Source organism: Aulonocara stuartgranti (genome assembly GCF_965226115.1).
Source record: "Aulonocara stuartgranti genome assembly, chromosome: 3".
NCBI lineage: Eukaryota > Metazoa > Chordata > Actinopteri > Cichliformes > Cichlidae > Aulonocara > Aulonocara stuartgranti.
The window spans coordinates 70,357,301-70,374,921 of NC_138941.1; the positions used below are offsets into that span (position 1 = coordinate 70,357,301).

Genomic DNA, 17,621 nt, shown 5'->3' on the forward strand with positions numbered 1-17,621 from the left:
TTGTTCCAGCAGGAGGCAGTAAAACACCAAACTGCACCTGTTGTGCTGAAAAGGTGTGAGCATGTGCAGTAACCCAGTAAGTTACCTGAATATCTCTCTCTCTCACACACACACACACACACACACACACACACACACACACACACACACACACACACACACACACACACACACACACACAGTACTGATACTAATGACTCGCTCTCAGATCTATTTGGGTTTAATGTCAGGGTATATTTGTGGATGAAAGTTTCGGTAGGACACATGATGTGGACAGTCTGGTAATCCCAGAATATTTTAATGTAAGAAAACTCCAGACAGCTCTGGAGAAAGTTTCAGAGTAAAAGCCCTGGAGTGTTTTACATGTTATTCTGTTGGATTAAATCTGACGGAGCTGATTCATAAACACTTCACTGCCAGGTATCAGGTGACCTGCAGAGACGGATCCTACAAACACTCAGAAACAGAGTAAACCAAACTGCACCACAGTGATCAGACGAAACCTTCCTGACATGAACACAGCTCCTCAGTAAAAACTGTGAACCAGCAGAGAGACTACACCCAGCACCATACACCACCTCTCTGACACAGTACACCCTCGGGCAGGTGGTGTCCTCATAAACAGTCTGAGAAGCTCTGATTATTTACTATGTTCAAACAAACTGAGTGTCCACAAACGTCTGAGCTCACAGTGAGAGCTGCTGGCACAGTTTGGAGGTGTTCTGCCCCCTGCTGGACACACAGAGCTACAACATGAGGATCAGAGGAGGCTGGTGCTGCTTCACCTTTAGACACAAGAAGGAGGTCAAAAAATGTAGAAACAGAGATTGTTTTTAAACCTGTAAAGGGGGAAATCCTGAAGAACCAATCCACAGCCAGAAAAGAAGTCTAACTCTGTGCTGCTCCAATCAGGAATCAGCTCTGTTACTGTGTGAGTGTGTAAAGTCACAGAGTAGCTGGTTTCAAATGTATCTATAAAGTTTATTCACATTTTATTTAGGCTTCAAAAAACAGTCCAAGTTTATTTCTTTGGACTTTGTTCACTTAGCGCCACCTGGAGGACAGTCAGCTCCCTGCAGCAGCTCTGGAGGACTGTTAACTGATGAAGAGCTCGGACTGCACAGCCTGCTTCATCACCGACTTCTTTAAATAAACATGACCACGATCAGTCGCAGCACCTCAGACAAACGTTTGTTACACAGCAGCCGCCTTCACACCGACTGAGCTCCATCACAGCTTCAGAGCTCAGCTTACTAAAGTCAAAGTTTATTTCCTCTCAGGTTTCTTACTTTCAGTAAAGTTTCACTGTTAGAGCCCTGACCAGCATCCTGCAGCATCTGGAGCAGCTGTGTGGTGCTGTCATGGCAATAAGGATCCAAATCTGTGGGGATGTTTCCAGCAGGGGTTATAACCTGCAGCCAGCAAGGTGTGCCTAATAAAGTGGCCGTGTTTATGTCCCAGTGCAGCAGCATCAGAAAACGGTGGTTTACATCTCTGTTACAGGAAACCTGAAGAGTTAAAACACCAGAGAAGAAAATCTAAACGTTACACAAAGAACATGAAAGAAGTAAACTTCATAAAAACTTCACAAATGATGCTTTAAATGAAAAAGAAATCCCTGTAAATAATTCAACAGGTCACATGTTAGAACCACCTTAACTAAACTCTGTAGCCGGTCACTGTGGTTTGTCCCAGCAGCTCTTAGGAAACAAACTGCTAACTTCAGTGTCAGCACACACTGTTAGTAAACTATGCAACACTGAATTCAGGTTTCAGTTGTGTTAAGTTGTGAAGTTGTGATGAAAGTCTTCTTACTGACACAGGTAGGATGGTCAGGCGTCCTCTGTTCCTTCACCGTTCATGAACTGTCACTTATAAAATGCTGCCAAACATCAACTACACTCAATAACTAAACGTGTGCAGGTTAAAGTGATGGACGCCCAGATCTGCACTCCAAATACAAACAGACTAAAGGTGTTTCCTCCAGAAACAAAGACAATATTTACAAAGGTCTCACAGGCAAATTGTGAGCGATCACAGCAGCATCTCATCCTGACTAACAGCTTTTAGATGCAGGGAGAGCGTCGTGGTTCAGAGGTGGTTCAGCAGATGATGAAGGCCTTTCTGTTGCATTGTGTAGTGCTGTGGAGGCCATGATGGTCGACTGGGTCTGCTTCTACTGAACTCACAAACACTTCTGAGGTATTTACACCTGAAGCCTCATTGAATGTGAGTCAGAAACAAACGGCTCAGCTGTGATTAATGGATGTTTCCCTGCATTTCTATTTTCACACACTTTATTTCTTACAGCAGGAAAACTGAACAGAATGTATGTAAGAGGTCAGAGTGAGGATGACGTCACTTAATACAGGAAATACATGTTTGTCTGTTTTGATGATGAAGGACTTCTTCAGCTCTGTAAACAGCTACACTTGAGAGGACAGAGGTGATTTCATGGATCAATAACAATGTGTTTATCAGCTTTCATCATCGCAGTGCAGACATGACGTCAGATCTATCAGAGTGAAGGCCGTCTCTCTGATGACGTCACAGAGCAGAGTCCTTCTGTCCAATAAAGGATCTCAGATCAGCTGCTGCCATCTTGTGGCCACAGTTGGTTACTGTCTCTGAAAGTTGTCTCATGTTTCCTGTTGTCCTGCTAACAAAGGCTGGAGCTCATCATGCTGAGAGGTCAGCAGCATTTTGTGGCTCTTCACACATGTTCATTATATTCTGATGATCCTGGATGGAGACAAACTACAGATAAGTGTGTTCAGCCCAACTAGTTTATCTCATTACAGCAGTTTGATGTTTCCCTTTGAATCCCCCTGAAGATCCTGACAGTGAAGCACGTACATAATACTCCAGCCTTTCAACTCTGAGCTTATTTAGTTCTATTAATACACTGAAATCTCATTTGTGTCATGAAGAAAGTCTTTAATCAAACAGAATTCAAAGATCAGAAACATTTCATATATGGAGTTAAACATGAATCATTGTTTCAACAACATATTTATTGTTGTCATAAACAGACAAAAAGACAACAACAAACTGCTCCTCCCATTCAACACATGTCAGTCCATATCCCAGCAAACTAAATCATCTCCATTTACACATCAAATAGAAACATGAATCACTTGTAATGATTAGAAACTTGATAGAATTTCAAATCTAGTTTGGGGAGTCATTCAGTGAGAAACAGTGAAATGATTTTCCATGTGAAAAGGTGGACAGCAGAAACAGAAAGAAAGAGTGAAACTAAAAGAGAAACAAAGAGCTTTGGAACAACGAGGCAGCAGGAGGACAGCTGCAGTTTAACAGCTTCAACTCACTGACAGGAAACAACATTAGAAACATCATCATCCTCAACTCATCTGCTGCACTGACACTGACACCTTCAACGGACACACCTTCACTTTATCACCATCATCAGTGCTGATATATGGAAACATCCTGTGAGTGAAAGTGTGTGTGAAGGTGTGTATGTGTGTGTTAGTATCAGGATCAGAGAACGACAGCTTTCCTCTGTTCCAGTCCAGATTCACTCTGATCCTCTGGAGCTTCTTCTCTACTGAGAGATCAGTGAGAGGAGCTGATGGTGACCATGCTGAGTATTTACCTTCATAGAACCATATTGTCCATAATCCAGACAGTTTGTCTCCCTTCCTCTGCACAGACTCTGCTAACACACCCAGTGCCCACCATGTACTGTCTCCAACATCGACATCCCAGCTGTGAGTCCCTGAGTTAAAGCCCTCAGAGCCCAGGACAGACCAGCAAAAATCAAACCTCTCTGGATTATCAGGAAGCTGCTTCTCTCCTCCTCGTCTCACACTGGTCAGATCTTCAGACAGGATGAGGTCTGGATGAGCAGTGTTTGGGTCCAGAATGAGAGGAGTGTAGGAGACCATGTCCTTCATGTTGTTCCAGATGTTGAAGGTCAGGTTGCCCAGGTGTTTGGCCTGGTCTATCAGAGCTCCTGAGGGCAGCTGTGGATCATCCAGCAGGGGGCAGCGCTGGACTCTTTCCACTGCAGCCTTGTAGTTGTGCAGGAATGAGACGTCTTCAGCTCTCAGCTCCTCCTCTGTGGCTCTGACTGTGTCTGAAAGAGCTGCTATCTCTCTGCTCAGAGCCTCCATCTTCTCCTTCATCATCCCACTCTTCTGCTCCTCTTCCTCCCTCAGTGCAGCCAGCCTGGCCTCCTCTTCCTCTGCTAGAAACTGGTGAAGCTTCTTAAACTGCTCCTTAATCTGCCTCTCTGTGTGTCGGGCCTGGACCTTAATGTGTTCTGCTGTTTGATCAAACTTCACTTGAACTCGTTTGCAAACCTTTAACTTCTTCTTTAAGGGCTCCAGAGTTTCCTGAAGTTCCTTCTTGTGTTGTTGTGCAGCTTCATCGATGGGTCTGAATCTGTGATTGATGTGTTTTTCTGAGTCTCTGCAGATGTGACACACTGGCTGCTGATGGTCCAGACAGAAGAGTTTGAGTTTCTCAGAGTGCAGACTGCAGAGAGCCTCTGAAGCTCTCTGATCTCTCTCCTGTAAGAACGACTCACACAGGTTCTTTAAAGCCAGATTTAAAGGTGGTGCATCCTTTGAAGATCTTCTCTTACAAACTGGACACTCGTGTGTTGGTCTCTCTCTCCACCATCTCTTCAGACAGTCTTTACAGAAGCTGTGGCTACATGACAGAAGAACAGGATCTCTGAAGACCTCCTGACAGACCGGACAGCAGAGATCCTCCTCTGATCTGGAAGCCATTGAGTCTGTGAGTGAAGCTGAAAACAGCAGACAGGAAGTACAGTCAGTCCTGGCTCCCCTCCCTCCTCTACCACCTTCACTGAAACTTCCTTTGAGTCGTGTTTTTGCTCAAACTCACATTCAGTGTGTGGAGCGTCAGCAGCTTGAAGCAGCAGTGTTGGAGTTTTCCACGTTTCTCTCCTGTAGCTGGACTCACTCAGAGGAAGCTGCTAGTTTGGTCTGAGCTCAGTCTGATCGTCTGTGCGTCTCTCTTTACTGAGGACGAAGAACTTCCTGTTTCCTGGTTTGTCACATTTGAGTGACGTGAGGGGAGGAGAAAATGTTGCTGTTTGACTTTTAACTAAGGTGTGTTTCAATCCTGCCTGCAGCTCAAAAGCTGTAAAACAGGTTTTGTGTCTTTTCACCTCCACAGGTCACAACATGAAACCTGTTGTGAAGTTTATAAAATAAAGTGTCACTCGGTGGTGCAGCTGTTTGTCAGCTTCTATTTTAGACTTTGTTCTGGTTCTTGTTCAGGTTCCCAGCAGTGGGAGTGTAATGCAGTCACACACACACAGGTGGTGTTAAGGTAGATTCACTTAGTTACAGACAGTGGTGTTATTTCCTGTAACTAAGGGTGTGTTTCACTCCAAAGTTCAGACATTAACCTGCCAGAAGTTGTAAAAGTTACTGATAAAGAGCTTTTCTCTCATTTCACATGTTGTCCACAATCTCCTCGTGATTACCTCTGGAAAGCCCCGTGGCACAGCTCTCCATCCAGTGCAGCTTTATGGTCATTGCTGTGGTTCCAGAATCTTCTCATGATGACCAGTAGGTCCCCAAACAGCATGACCTTTGACCTCAACCCCTGCCTGGGCTGTCAGCTATGGTCCCTACTTCTCGCTGGGTCTCTGAAGATTTCTCAGGAGATTCCACCCTTGGGATCATTTCTTCCAGCAATGCTCTGCTGCACCTGCATCTCCTCACTAGAGGAAAAACTTCTATTTGGAAAACATGTCAACCATCATCAAACCAAAATTTCCTTTCAGTTCAGTGAACTTCACTTATCAAAAAATATCATTATTTATTATTTATTAATTATATTATTGGTTTATCACGTTTTCACTTTCACTTATAGGCCATCAAAGTGTTTATTATCTTTACCCAAATAATTGGAGCAGAACTTGTTCCATATTCAGTTCTTCAGCAAAACGTGTTTGAGAAAAGATTCATTCTTATATCTGGAGGAATAAATATATTTCAATAAATATTAACGTTAGCCTGCGACTTTGTTCCAGTTTTGAATTTTGGCCCACTGTGTATTTGAGTTTGACACCCCTGATCCATAGCTGGCGATTTTTTGTTTTTATGGGCCGATGGATTTTTTTGTTTATTAAGGAAGGGTATATATAATGAAAGGTGTTGGATTGGCCAATTGGTCATGATCGACTCTGGGCTGGACCAATTACAGCCGAGGAGGCCGGATGCACCCTCCCCCTTGTTTAGCAATCACGTGATTTTCGTGCATTGCATGCCGGGAACTCGTGGCAAAACAATCCAAGTACCGCATCAAATGCAAGCATTTGCAGCACCGCAAAACGTTCATTCTCCGGTTCCAATACCTTCTTGTTTTTTCTTTGCCGCACAAAAAAGTCTCGACGAAAAGACAAAGAAAAGATACGAGGAAAAAATCAAAGGAGTGAAAGGGTCAGACCCTTACGAGCACACAGAGGGACCAAAGACGTCAGCGTGCTGCCCAACTTTCACCACGCTCAGATTTATAATCATACGGTTCTTGGAGTGAGTGCATACACTCATGAAGTTTAGTAACTTCAGGTCACTGCAACAAGCCCAGGTACAGTTTACCGACGGATGGGTGCAGGACCTTGAAATGCACCGTGTAGAAAGTAAAGACCATCGTACGAACAAAGGTAAGTTTACCAGTCTCACAAATCGTCGTCATAAATACACATTCGTTAACCGTTTATTAATATAACCTTTGAGCTCAACGGTAATTAATTAGTAGTGGAAATAATTTCTGGTTCATCACAGAAATGTAGCAGTGACAATAATATTGTATGCTGTAATCGTACTGGACAATTAGTGATACAAAAAACCTGTTTTACCCTGTGAATAAAAGTATATGTTTCTGTCAATGTACCATAATAACAGAAGCGAAACGCAATATTGTGTCAGGACAATTCACTATTTATGCACAATAAACAAAGGAGCAATTTCTGTTCAGCGCCAGACTTGCTTGTAACCTATATCACCAATTATGTTAAGAAAAATGACGCATTAACTACAACAAAACTCTGACCTTTGTGGGAATGCTTGGAGCAGACTAACCTGTGAGCTGGAGAGTTCTGGGACGTTATATTTGGTATATCCAGACCATCCGTCGGCTCTTACTTCGGAAACATGGCTTAAAATTTTTCACTTCAACGACGTAATCCGATAAAAAAACGATCTCTTTACCCGTCGGCTTCCCGTGGCTGTCATGCGACCGGCTGTTGCAGTCAATAATACAACAGCTTCTTGCCATTTTTGTGTTTCTTTTTATCGCTGTGTAACTGAGTTCAATTGAAAGCCTGCGTGCGCTAGTACCTCTTGCCACAAGTTCCCAGAATCCTTTGCGGTTTTACCCCTGAATGACGTCACATTTTCAATCTTCATCCCGACTTTTTGTCCCAGTCCAGCCTTGCCCTGATCTAACCTCTCCTCTTCCTCACAGCTCTGATGTCTCTGAGGGAGATGTTGTGACTGTAATCTGTGAGGAGGACCAAAGCTTTTCTGATTGGACTGTGAGGAGAAACACAAGCAAACTGCAGAGGGCTGAGTGTGGAGATGGGCGGGGACAACAGCAACGTGATCAATCATGTTCAATCAGTACGCTGGTGCCTCACGACACCGGAGTTTACTGGTGTGAGTCCAGTAATGGTGCCATCAGTAACCTGGTTAATATCACAGTCACTGGTAAGCTGATCACTCTCACTTTACTTCTTATTGCATCCACAAATTGAGCTGAACATGCAGGTACATAGATTCTGTTGTTCTTCACTGATCACCTACCTGACTGACAGAGTAATGAAGGACTTCCCTCCCTCGGTGCTTCTTAATGTGTGAGGATATTCTCCATTACTGAGTTAAGACTTCCTTATTTAGATCTAAGCTCTGGATGATCTTGCACGTCTCGTGGCTCCCAAATGTCTCTTAAGTTATTATCCTCTGTAGCCTCATACTTTAGCTTTACTTGGCAAATGTGAATGCTTTGTGTGCTGACAAACCCTTTTGCATGTAGTGTTTTTATGAAAAGCCTTATAATTGCCTAATTTTGTGTTTTTGTTCTGTTACAAAAGCAGGCATTCTTACTGTTGTTTAATATTTTAATCAAACCTTTAAGTTTAATTCAACACAAAAAGCCCCACTGTGAACAAATCCACAGAACAGAACCAAACTCAGCAGCCAAACAGTTTGTCCTCAGTGCAGGTCGACATTCAGAAAAACCAGCTGCCTCAGCTTGGATGGGCTGATGTGGTTTCTCCTTAGTATCTGCCCAGTTTTTGAGAAGACCCTCCAAAGGAACAGATGTTGCCACAATGCACAGTCTCCCCTCCATCACCTTCAACAGGTAGGGAAAGACTGTGGCCTTGGCCTCCCACCAGCTCTGTGGGCCTTCTCCTTGTTGGATGAGGGGCTCCTCAAGATAACATTTCATCTCCATCATAACATCAGCTGTAGTATTTCTCTTTGCAGCATCTCCTGTAGCTCTTTCATCAAAGAGGCTCCACACAGCAGACGTCTGTGGCTCCTCCTTCACTTGGCCCTGTAATGGTGGAGCTGGGTGGGAGTGCACTTTGCTGCTGCAGTTATTCTCTGAAGTGCCTCATCAACAGCTCTGTTGTCACTGAATGCAAGCTTTTTAAATCTACCATCCAGTGATGCAGCTTCTGAGTGGACGGTGTTGAACTCCACACACAGAAATTTTTCGCACTCACTGCTAATTTTGTTTTACAGTGAAGCCACTCTGCTCTGCTAGTCCCAATATCTTTCACCTGCAGCAGATGCTGCTTCGTTTGCAGCTGTCAGTCATATTTCTGTGTTTTTGTGTCGCACTCTCCTCCACACTGCTGTCTGTCATCTCACAGGTATGATGTGCGGAGCGATGCTGAACTTCCAATCCCAGCGTTTCATGTTGCAGGATCAATTCCCATATGAAAATATCAATATCTAATTTGATTACATTTGTTTTTCATCATAAATATGACAGACAAAAGTAAATTCAGCAATTAGCAGGATGGTCTGCAATACCCTGTCAATAGGAACTACACTCACCACCTCTCATTCATGTGCGTGTTACGGCTCTGCAAGAGTGTGAGCCAATGAGAAACCAGAGGCACAAAACTTTAGACCACAAAACACACAATCTGATGTTGGTTTGTAAAGATGTTGCTGATGAGACTTTGTAGAAAGCAGCTGGTCTGAGTGATGTGATCAGAGTGCAGCAGATAATGTCTGACAGCAGGTTGAAGAGCAAATGGATTCTGTTCTGTTCTTCATCATCACCTACCTGACACCTCACAGCTGTTTCTCACCTGCAGGTCACACAGGAGGATCTGTTGGACTGAAGGTCAGCCTGTCAGTTCCTGCTGTGCTTCTTGTTGCTGCTGTTTTCTTCATGTAGAGAAAACAAAAACAACAAAGAATCAGGATCCAGCCTCATGTTGAGCTGCAGCAAAATAAAATGTCTGAATCTTTTTAAATCAGCACTCTTAGTCTCCCGCTGGTGGTTTCAGCGTTGTCAGTGAACCTGGGGAACATGAGATGATGCTGGTAACAGAAATCAAAGGTAGTGAACAGCAGACAGGGATCAGCTGCAGGTTTAATACACGTCCTGAATTTGGTTTAGTTTGAAGTTTCTGTAAAATAAAACCAAACGTTGTGATTTGTCTCTTTATGAATAAAGTTGAATTGAATTTCTCTCTGAGCTCCTGTTTCTGTTGTCTGTCAGTGATTTTATCAGTTGGACATCAAGTAAAACTTTGGATAAAATGAAAACTGTTCACACAGTGTCTGTAAATCCACGGGTGAAAATAATACATGTAACATTCACACAAGTCCACGAGTGATTGAATGAAATGTGATCATGGAAAAATAAATTCAAAACTATTCAAGACTTTTACCATTAACTGTCATTCTATTATGAAGTAACAGGAAGGTAATAACACTATAATATAATAATAATAAAGAAAATTAAAAAATATGGTATAACAGAGCTCACTGCCTCACACTGTCGATAGCAGCATTTCTTTTTAACCTTATTTCATTTAAGGCTCAGACGATCATCTGTTTTCACTTAAAGTAGTCTAGCTCTGATATCACTTTAGCCTCTGGATGGAGGATTTGCTATGTTAACTTATAGATAATAAACTCAACGTATTACAGACCAAAACCAAACACGTCCGTAGTATAAGACTGGATTTAACTCCCTTCACACCTGTCTCGACACAACAGTCAGGTCAGTCCCTTCCCTTTTAAGAAATCCACCTTTAATGTATTTTAAATGTAAGTGATGCAAAATGAATTTAATATTTTATCTTTAGTTTGTCAGGTAGCATCAGGTCAGATGGATGATGTTGGGTGAGATGGAGCAGACAGAGATGTCATCACAGCTGAGAGGAAGCAAAAGCCTCAACATCCAGGCTTAAAAGTGATGTAGGGAGCTAAAGCTAAAGCTCTGCTTTCTTTGTGTGCTTGTGCTAACAGCAACTAATGAGAAATGTGATGACAATTGTCCAGCTTTGTCCTTTTATATTCTACCAAATGTGAAGTGAACCTGTGGTTATACAGTAACGATAAGAGCATCTTTATTAGTCCCACATGTGGGAAATTTGTTTTGTTACAGCAGGAAGTGGACAGTGCAGTTACATAGCAAACATGAGAGAACCCTGGAATAGAATAAGAAACTGTACACAACTGTACCCAATAGAATAGAATAGAATGATAGGATAAAAATAGAATACACATGCTACATACAACTGAGTACAAATACAACGTTGTCAGAAAAAGAGTGTTACACTTAGTCCTATTGCACATGTGTGTGTTTGATCAGCTGCAAAGTCTTTGTGGTGGAGTCTGACAGCAGAGGGGAGGAAATCTCTCCGTCCCACATCGTGGGTGCTGCAGCCACTGAAGGAGCTGCTCTGAAGTGCTATAAAGGTTTGTGATGATCAATACAGGTTTACAGCTCAGATCATACTGAGTTCATTATGACTGATATAAATATGTGATAGAATAATAATAAATCGAGTAAATTGTGATTGACAAACAGTTTTAAAGAGAAAGTTTGTTAGTTTAAATTGTGTGAAAGGTCAGAGATGGAGAGAACACCAGGCTGGGGCTGAATATCAGTGTATTACATGCAAATCTGATTGGATGACAGGACAGAGCATAAACTGAAGCTGGCATGGATGTTCTGGGTCTCCTGCCTCTGTGAGATCAGCAGGTCAAAGATTCAATAGCAAAACTTGGTTGTTCCAGCAGCGACGCCGAGGGCAGTGAGCTCTAAAAGCCTCCCAGATGAAAACGTGCCCGATCGAGAGGTGATCTGCTGCTGATGGGTGACGAACCTACTCAGGTCTCCAGCTCTTATCAGAGGAGGCAGTGAAGACACCTGAACTTCAAGGCAGTCGGGCTGGGCGAGTCTGTGATTACATACTTTTATCTAAGTACAATCTGAGTATTTTACCTGTAAGTAATCTTACAGTATTAAGTTATATTGTGAGTCCTTCTTACAGATCTTCCTAGGTTGAAAATTAAACAGTACTAAATGTAACAAGTAGACAGCAGCACTAAAGTCATCAGTTTAATGGACACAGAGGAAGCTTTTCAAAGGCTTAAGAAGAATAACATGATGCTAGAACATCACATTTTATAATATGACAGTAAAAATAACTCACAGAGATCATCTTCTATGTTTTCCTCCATAAGGGCGGCGAGCCTGGGTCCAGCTATTTGAGTGGTGCCTTGTTTTGGTGAAGCTTTTGAATTGCTTGGCCTTTGAGGCCTGCATGGAGCTCAGGCTGACACTAAGCACAGAAAAGGCCCACAGTGGGTGCACACACAGGATACAGATCTGTCAGGTCATGATCAACAACCACTGACCAAAGCCCACTGATCTCTGACCTCCCAGCCCATTCTTCCTTCAGTGGGCTGCTTTCAGTCATTATGCAAATGTTCTGTTTATAAGATTGAGGAAACCTGCAGTCAAACAACATATAAGAACATAAGATGGAAACAAACAGAGTGAAACAGAGTTTGTTTCCTTCCTGGTTTCCTGGTTTTCGTATGTTTGTCACACTTAAATGTTTCAGATCAAACACATTAAAATATTAAACAAAGAAAACACAAACTGAAGTTTGTAAATGAAGATGTTTGTTATTAAGGGAACAAATCCAAAGCTACATCATCCTGATCTGAAACATTTAATAAGTGTGACAAACATACAAAGAACAGGAAATCAGTTTGAGCAGCTGTAATCAAACTGTCAACCTTCACACTTTTTACTAAAACCTTTAATTCTCACTAACATCACTTTGTATCCACGGTCACTCTAATGGACCCTAGAAAATAAGATAAAACACATTCAAAGACTATTTTGTGTTGAGAAGAAGTTTCTGGCTCTTATTCTATTTTCTAAAGGAGGCAAACAGCAAACAGGACTCTCCAGCTGCCCCGGAGCAGATTGTAATCATTGCTCTAGACGAGCTTCGTCGTGTTGCAGACACACCTTCATGCTCAGGGCAGCCGTTACCTGTGTGCTCTAAGAGAAGCAGGAAGATTTAGGGTCAGATTTACTAACATGTGGAGCAGCAGCAGCCGCATCACAAAGTTTAGTATGTTATGTATTTGTAATTTTGAGTTTTACATCTCTTGGAGAGAGATATCTTTTGTATACTTATAAATGCACCATGTGGTAAGCTGTATACTGTGTCTACTGCTGTACTGACAATAAAGCTCTTGAATCTTGAATGTGTATCTGTAAGAGTGTCACTGTCAGGAGACGTGTCTGTCATAGTTGCTGCTGGGAGGTTATTACTGGGAGGGAGATGTTATCAGAGTCATCAGAGCTTCATCGGCTCAGAGTCGTTATCGCAGCACCAAAACTTTGTCAGTGAACTGGAATGAGCTGGATCTGAAACAAAGGCAGCTGTTACTGTGTTAGATTCACGTCTGCATGTTGAAACGTCTTATTAAAAGTAAAGATGTGCACATACAGTGGGGCAAAAAAGTATTTAGTCAGCCACTGATTGTGCAAGTTCCCCCACTTAAAATGATGACAGAGGTCAGTAATTTGCACCAGAGGTACACGTCAACTGTGAGAGACAGAATGTGAAAAAAAAAAATCCATGAATTCACATGGTAGGATTTGTAAAGAATTTATTTGTAAATCAGGGTGGAAAATAAGTATTTGGTCACCTCAAACATGGAAAATCTCTGGCTCTCACAGACCTGTAACATCTTCTGTAAGAAGCTTTTCTGTCCCCCACTCGTTACCTGTATGAATGGCACCTGTTTGAACTCATCATCTGTATAAAAGACACCTGTCCACAGCCTCAAACAGTCAGACTCCAAACTCCGCCATGGCCAAGACCAAAGAGCTTTCGAAGGACACCAGGAAAAGTATTGTAGACCTGCACCAGACTGGGAAGAGTGAAAAAATAAAAAAATACCATAAACCTGACGCTCTGGCCACCTCTATCGCGTTCGGTGTGAACACAGGCCGTCACAGAGCAGCTGTATTTGTACTGACATTAGATTATACACAGGTGCACTCTATTTACTCATTTGCACTCATCAGGCAACGTCTATGGGCAACTGACTGCACTCAGACCAAAGGGGGCTGAATAATTAATCACATCCCACTTTGCAGTTATTTATTTGTAAAAAAAAAAGTTTGGAATCATGTATGATTTCCGTTCCACTTCTCACGTGTGCACCACTTTGTGTTGGTCTTTCACGTGGAATTCCAATAAAATTGATCCATGTTTGTGGCTGTAATGTGACAAAATGTGGAAAAGTTCAAGGGGGCCGAATACTTTTGCTGTATTTAGCAACCAAGACTCTTCGGCATGCTCTTGTATTGCTTATAAGACTGTTCACTGCATCTGGAGGAGTGCTTGGAGTGGAAGGGTCAGAGATTAATTCATTCTCTGAAAAGCATTGAACACTAGCTTTCTCACCTAAGTGGTCAGAGAAGAAAGAAACAAAAAAGGACAGCTGTGGTTTATTGAACTGGAGTGGGAAGGGTGGTCAACCAAGTGTCATGTTACACATGAAGAGTAGAAGTTCATCTTCAAGTTATACCATGTCAGTGACCTTCATGGTTCCTACATTCACATTGGATTTTCTAAAACAACACGTGCTGATTAATTTTATGAACGGCTGATAATCATTGACATTCACTTGTTTATCTCTTTGTAGTCTTGTACCTTGTAAAAGTTGTAAAGATTACTTTATGCATTTTGTCGCTTAGAGTATTTTTGCTCTGAGTTATTAGAGGAATTCCATAATCAAAGGCAATTACTTCCTCAGTGCCAAAAACTTCCAGATATGTTCTTTCACAGCTGCTTAAACATCTGTATCTGAGCACACATTTTGATATTTGTCCTCTAAGCTCTGGTCAGTTGGTGGAAACACACATGCTCATGTTTTACTATCAGTTGACAATCATTGATACTCACTTGTTCTTCTCCTTGTACTGCATCTGAAGTCATAAAGATTACATTAGTCACTGATTCACTAGAATAAGGTTGAATCTAATGCTACAGTGACCTCCCCTCTGTACTGTGTAATATAAAAGTCAGTCAGGTTTGCAGATGACACACAGATACTGTTGAGTTTTCACTGACAGAATGGAGATCACGCTGAAGTTCTCGCTGTTGCTTCTGGTCTGCTCTGTTTCCACAAATCAGACAGAGGCAGATAATGAAATTCAATCAATGTCACTTCATGAATCTATCACTAACGTTTCTCATTAATCTTTTTATTTTTATTATTTATTCATTATTTATTCAATAATCTAACCTACTAAAAATGAAAAGATTCAAATGATGCAGATAAATAAAATTCATATTGACTTATTTATGTTCTTTTCTGTCAGACCATGTCGCAAAACTGAAAGACCTGGAAATGCAGAACGTTGAACTTCAGCGACAGAGGTCTGAAATTGACAAACTTAAACAGCAACAACAAGGTACTGTATGTACACATGTTTCATTGTATAACAGAATATTAGTGATTCATTATTATTTGTTAGAGTTCATTTATTCCAATGTGTGAGATTAATAATTATAGGTTAAAGTATATGAAATCATCAAAATTTGTGCTTTTTATGGGTTCAGTGGGGGAAATGTAATATGTACTAATATGTGCAAAGTATAATTTATCTAAGGGTAGTTTCAACCCAACCATACATCTTCCACTTATCCAAGGCTGGGTCGCAGGGGCGGCAGCTTAAGCACAGAAGCCTAGACATTCCCCTCCCCGGCCCCCACCTGCAGCTCATCCGGGGGAACACCAAGGCATTCCCAGGCTTGAGAAAGCTCTTTTCCACTGTTTTTATCCAGAATCTGATTCTTTTGGTTATTACCCAAAGCTCGTGACCGTAGGTGAAGGTGGGGACAAACTGATAGGACAGCCCGTTCTCACTCCCGAGGCGTAACATGTCGACGTTTTGTCACGTCCCGCGGCGTTCCTGAGGAACGCGAAAGGAGACCTTCGGCGTTCTTATGGTACGCGGCGGGTTATGGCTGGAATCCAGTGCAATGACGCTCCCGCGGTAACAGACGTTCCAGCCCTGTATTCCAGCCGTAAACCTGACCTTATCCCTAGCCCTGACCATAACCTTATTCCTGACCTCATCCAGGACTATAATGATGTTAAATAACGTGTTTCTAAGCGATTTGAAGAAAAAGAGTGAAAACGTGTAGATGGAGTCCAGACGGTTCTCATATTTCCTCTTTTTTCCGAGGTCGTCATTTAGGAACGTTGTGGGTAGCCGAAAACGTAATATGTTGACGATTTGTCACCTAGCGTAAAATGTTACGCTTTGGGAGTGAGAACGTGTTGCAACGTGTTGGATAGGAAAGAGCTTTACTTTTTCACGCAGCTGTCTCTTCACCATGATGGACCGCTACAGTGTCCACATCACTGCAGCCACAGCACCAATCTGTCTGTTGATCTCCCACTCTCCTCACTCTTAAACAAGATCCTGAGATAGTTAAACTCCTCCACTTTGTGCAGGAACACGTCCCTGACACGGAGTGGGCGCTCTACCCTTTTCCACTGAGGACCATGGCTGCATACTGCTCCAGTGGGAGCTGGATGCCAGGACCTGTTGAAGGTCAACATTTTAGACGCATGTCAACCAAGACAGCTCAACAACATTCAGACCCTTCAAGAACTCAGGACGAACCTCATGCACCCCAGGGGCCTTGCCACCAAGGAGCTGTGTAACTGCCTCAGTGACCCCGCCCCCGGTGATAGACGAGCCATCCTCCTTGTCCACAGACTCATCTCCCTCAATGGAAGACATGTCAGTGGGATTAAGGAGGTCCTCGAATTATTTCTTCCACCACCCGACGATATCCTCAGTAGCACTCTGTAGTTAGAACAATAATTAAAACTCCTAACACACACACAAGGTATTTATACATTTTTAGAGAATGTTATTTTTTAAACTGTTTTTTTTCAGACAATGCAGCAAAGTTGGAGGAAGTGGATAAGCAGAGGACTGCAATTGAAAATCTTAATCAACAGCTACTAGGTAATGTGATGAAGTCAACATGGCTCTGATTATTTTCATCTTAAAATATCTGTGTATTTTTTTGTGTATTAAGGCTGCAATCCAGTTACCAAGAAGACTGCTACACACTGTGTGGCAAAACATATCTACAACCTTTTCTTTAAATGTATTTATCTCAGCACTCCTCCTCCAAATTGTCTGTGGACAGCTACCACACTGCAGCTGTTCTTAGTTGGTTTTGGCTTCTGTAAGAATGAAATCTATCAAATGCTTTCACTAAAACTTTTTCATTTCGTCTTTTGGGGGAGGGGGGGGGACACCGCAGCAAAAATGTTAAATTTATGACATTTCTCTCTTTCTTAGTCAAACAGGTGGCTTTTTCAGCTTCTTTACTGGCTGAAGGTGGTGGAATTACTGGCCCATTTAACACACACACTACGCTTGTCTTTAAACATCTTGTCACAAACATTGGAAATGCCTACAACCCACACACAGGTAATAAGACTGAATGTCACTTCTCAGCTATGTTGATGTCAGACTGATGTTCACGATGTTCGAACATCTGATTTTCCACTTAACAAATGTCCCACAGGTATTTTCACTGCACCAGTGAGAGGAGCCTACCACTTTGAGTGGTACGTATGTGGACCTGGAGATCCTGTTTATGGTGTAGCTGTTGTGTTGTTTAAGAATGGAGAACGCATTTTTTCAGCGTGGGAGCGTCAGGCCTCACATTTCGGAACAGCTTCTAATGGAGCCTCACTGCGTCTAGAGACTGGAGATCAGGTGTTTTTATGTCTCTAGGTTAGTTTTAAAATATATGACAATCATTTTCACCATTCCACCTTCAGTGGTCATCTTCTTTTCACCATGTAAAAAGGGAAACGCTTCCTTAAGTTGTCTTCTATTATCCACCAGCTTCTGATGTTTTAAAATGTGCATTAATTCAATAGGTGGCAATCTAGTTATCTTAAATATCTAAAACCTCATAAATCATTTCTACTTCTAAAAGCAGTTAATAATATTTTTATGTAACGATTTGCAAATCTGTTAGTAAAATAATGATAAATTTGATT

General features: G+C 42.1%; 3 protein-coding genes and 1 long non-coding RNA gene across 3 annotated transcripts in view; 2 read left to right on the forward strand and 2 right to left on the reverse strand.

Annotated features, from left to right (window-relative positions):
- The window catches only part of LOC309693309 (hemicentin-2-like), a 1,543,010-nt gene that overhangs the window by 962,822 nt on the left and 562,567 nt on the right, over window positions 1–17,621 (forward strand).
- Window positions 1–17,621, reverse strand: part of LOC309703187 (T-cell surface glycoprotein CD4-like) — a gene marked incomplete at its 3' end in the record, with an annotated part of 159,227 nt that overhangs the window by 21,149 nt on the left and 120,457 nt on the right. The window lies entirely within an intron of this gene.
- On the reverse strand, window positions 2,934–5,059 carry LOC309693954 (nuclear factor 7, brain-like). Its single transcript, XM_082513640.1, has one exon. It carries the CDS (start codon window positions 4,758–4,760, stop codon window positions 3,366–3,368), a length of 1,395 nt encoding a protein of 464 aa, XP_082369766.1. The 5' UTR covers window positions 4,761–5,059; the 3' UTR covers window positions 2,934–3,365.
- Window positions 16,323–17,374, forward strand: LOC309703341. The gene is made up of 3 exons (XR_014275863.1): window positions 16,323–16,566; window positions 16,909–17,040; window positions 17,138–17,374. It is a non-coding gene; the product is annotated as an uncharacterized lncRNA (long non-coding RNA).

Bases quoted from the DNA above. Each gene is read 5' to 3' on its own strand.
- LOC309693954 (XM_082513640.1), bottom strand. From the start codon at position 4,760: ATGGCTTCCAGATCAGAGGAGGATCTCTGCTGTCCGGTCTGTCAGGAG.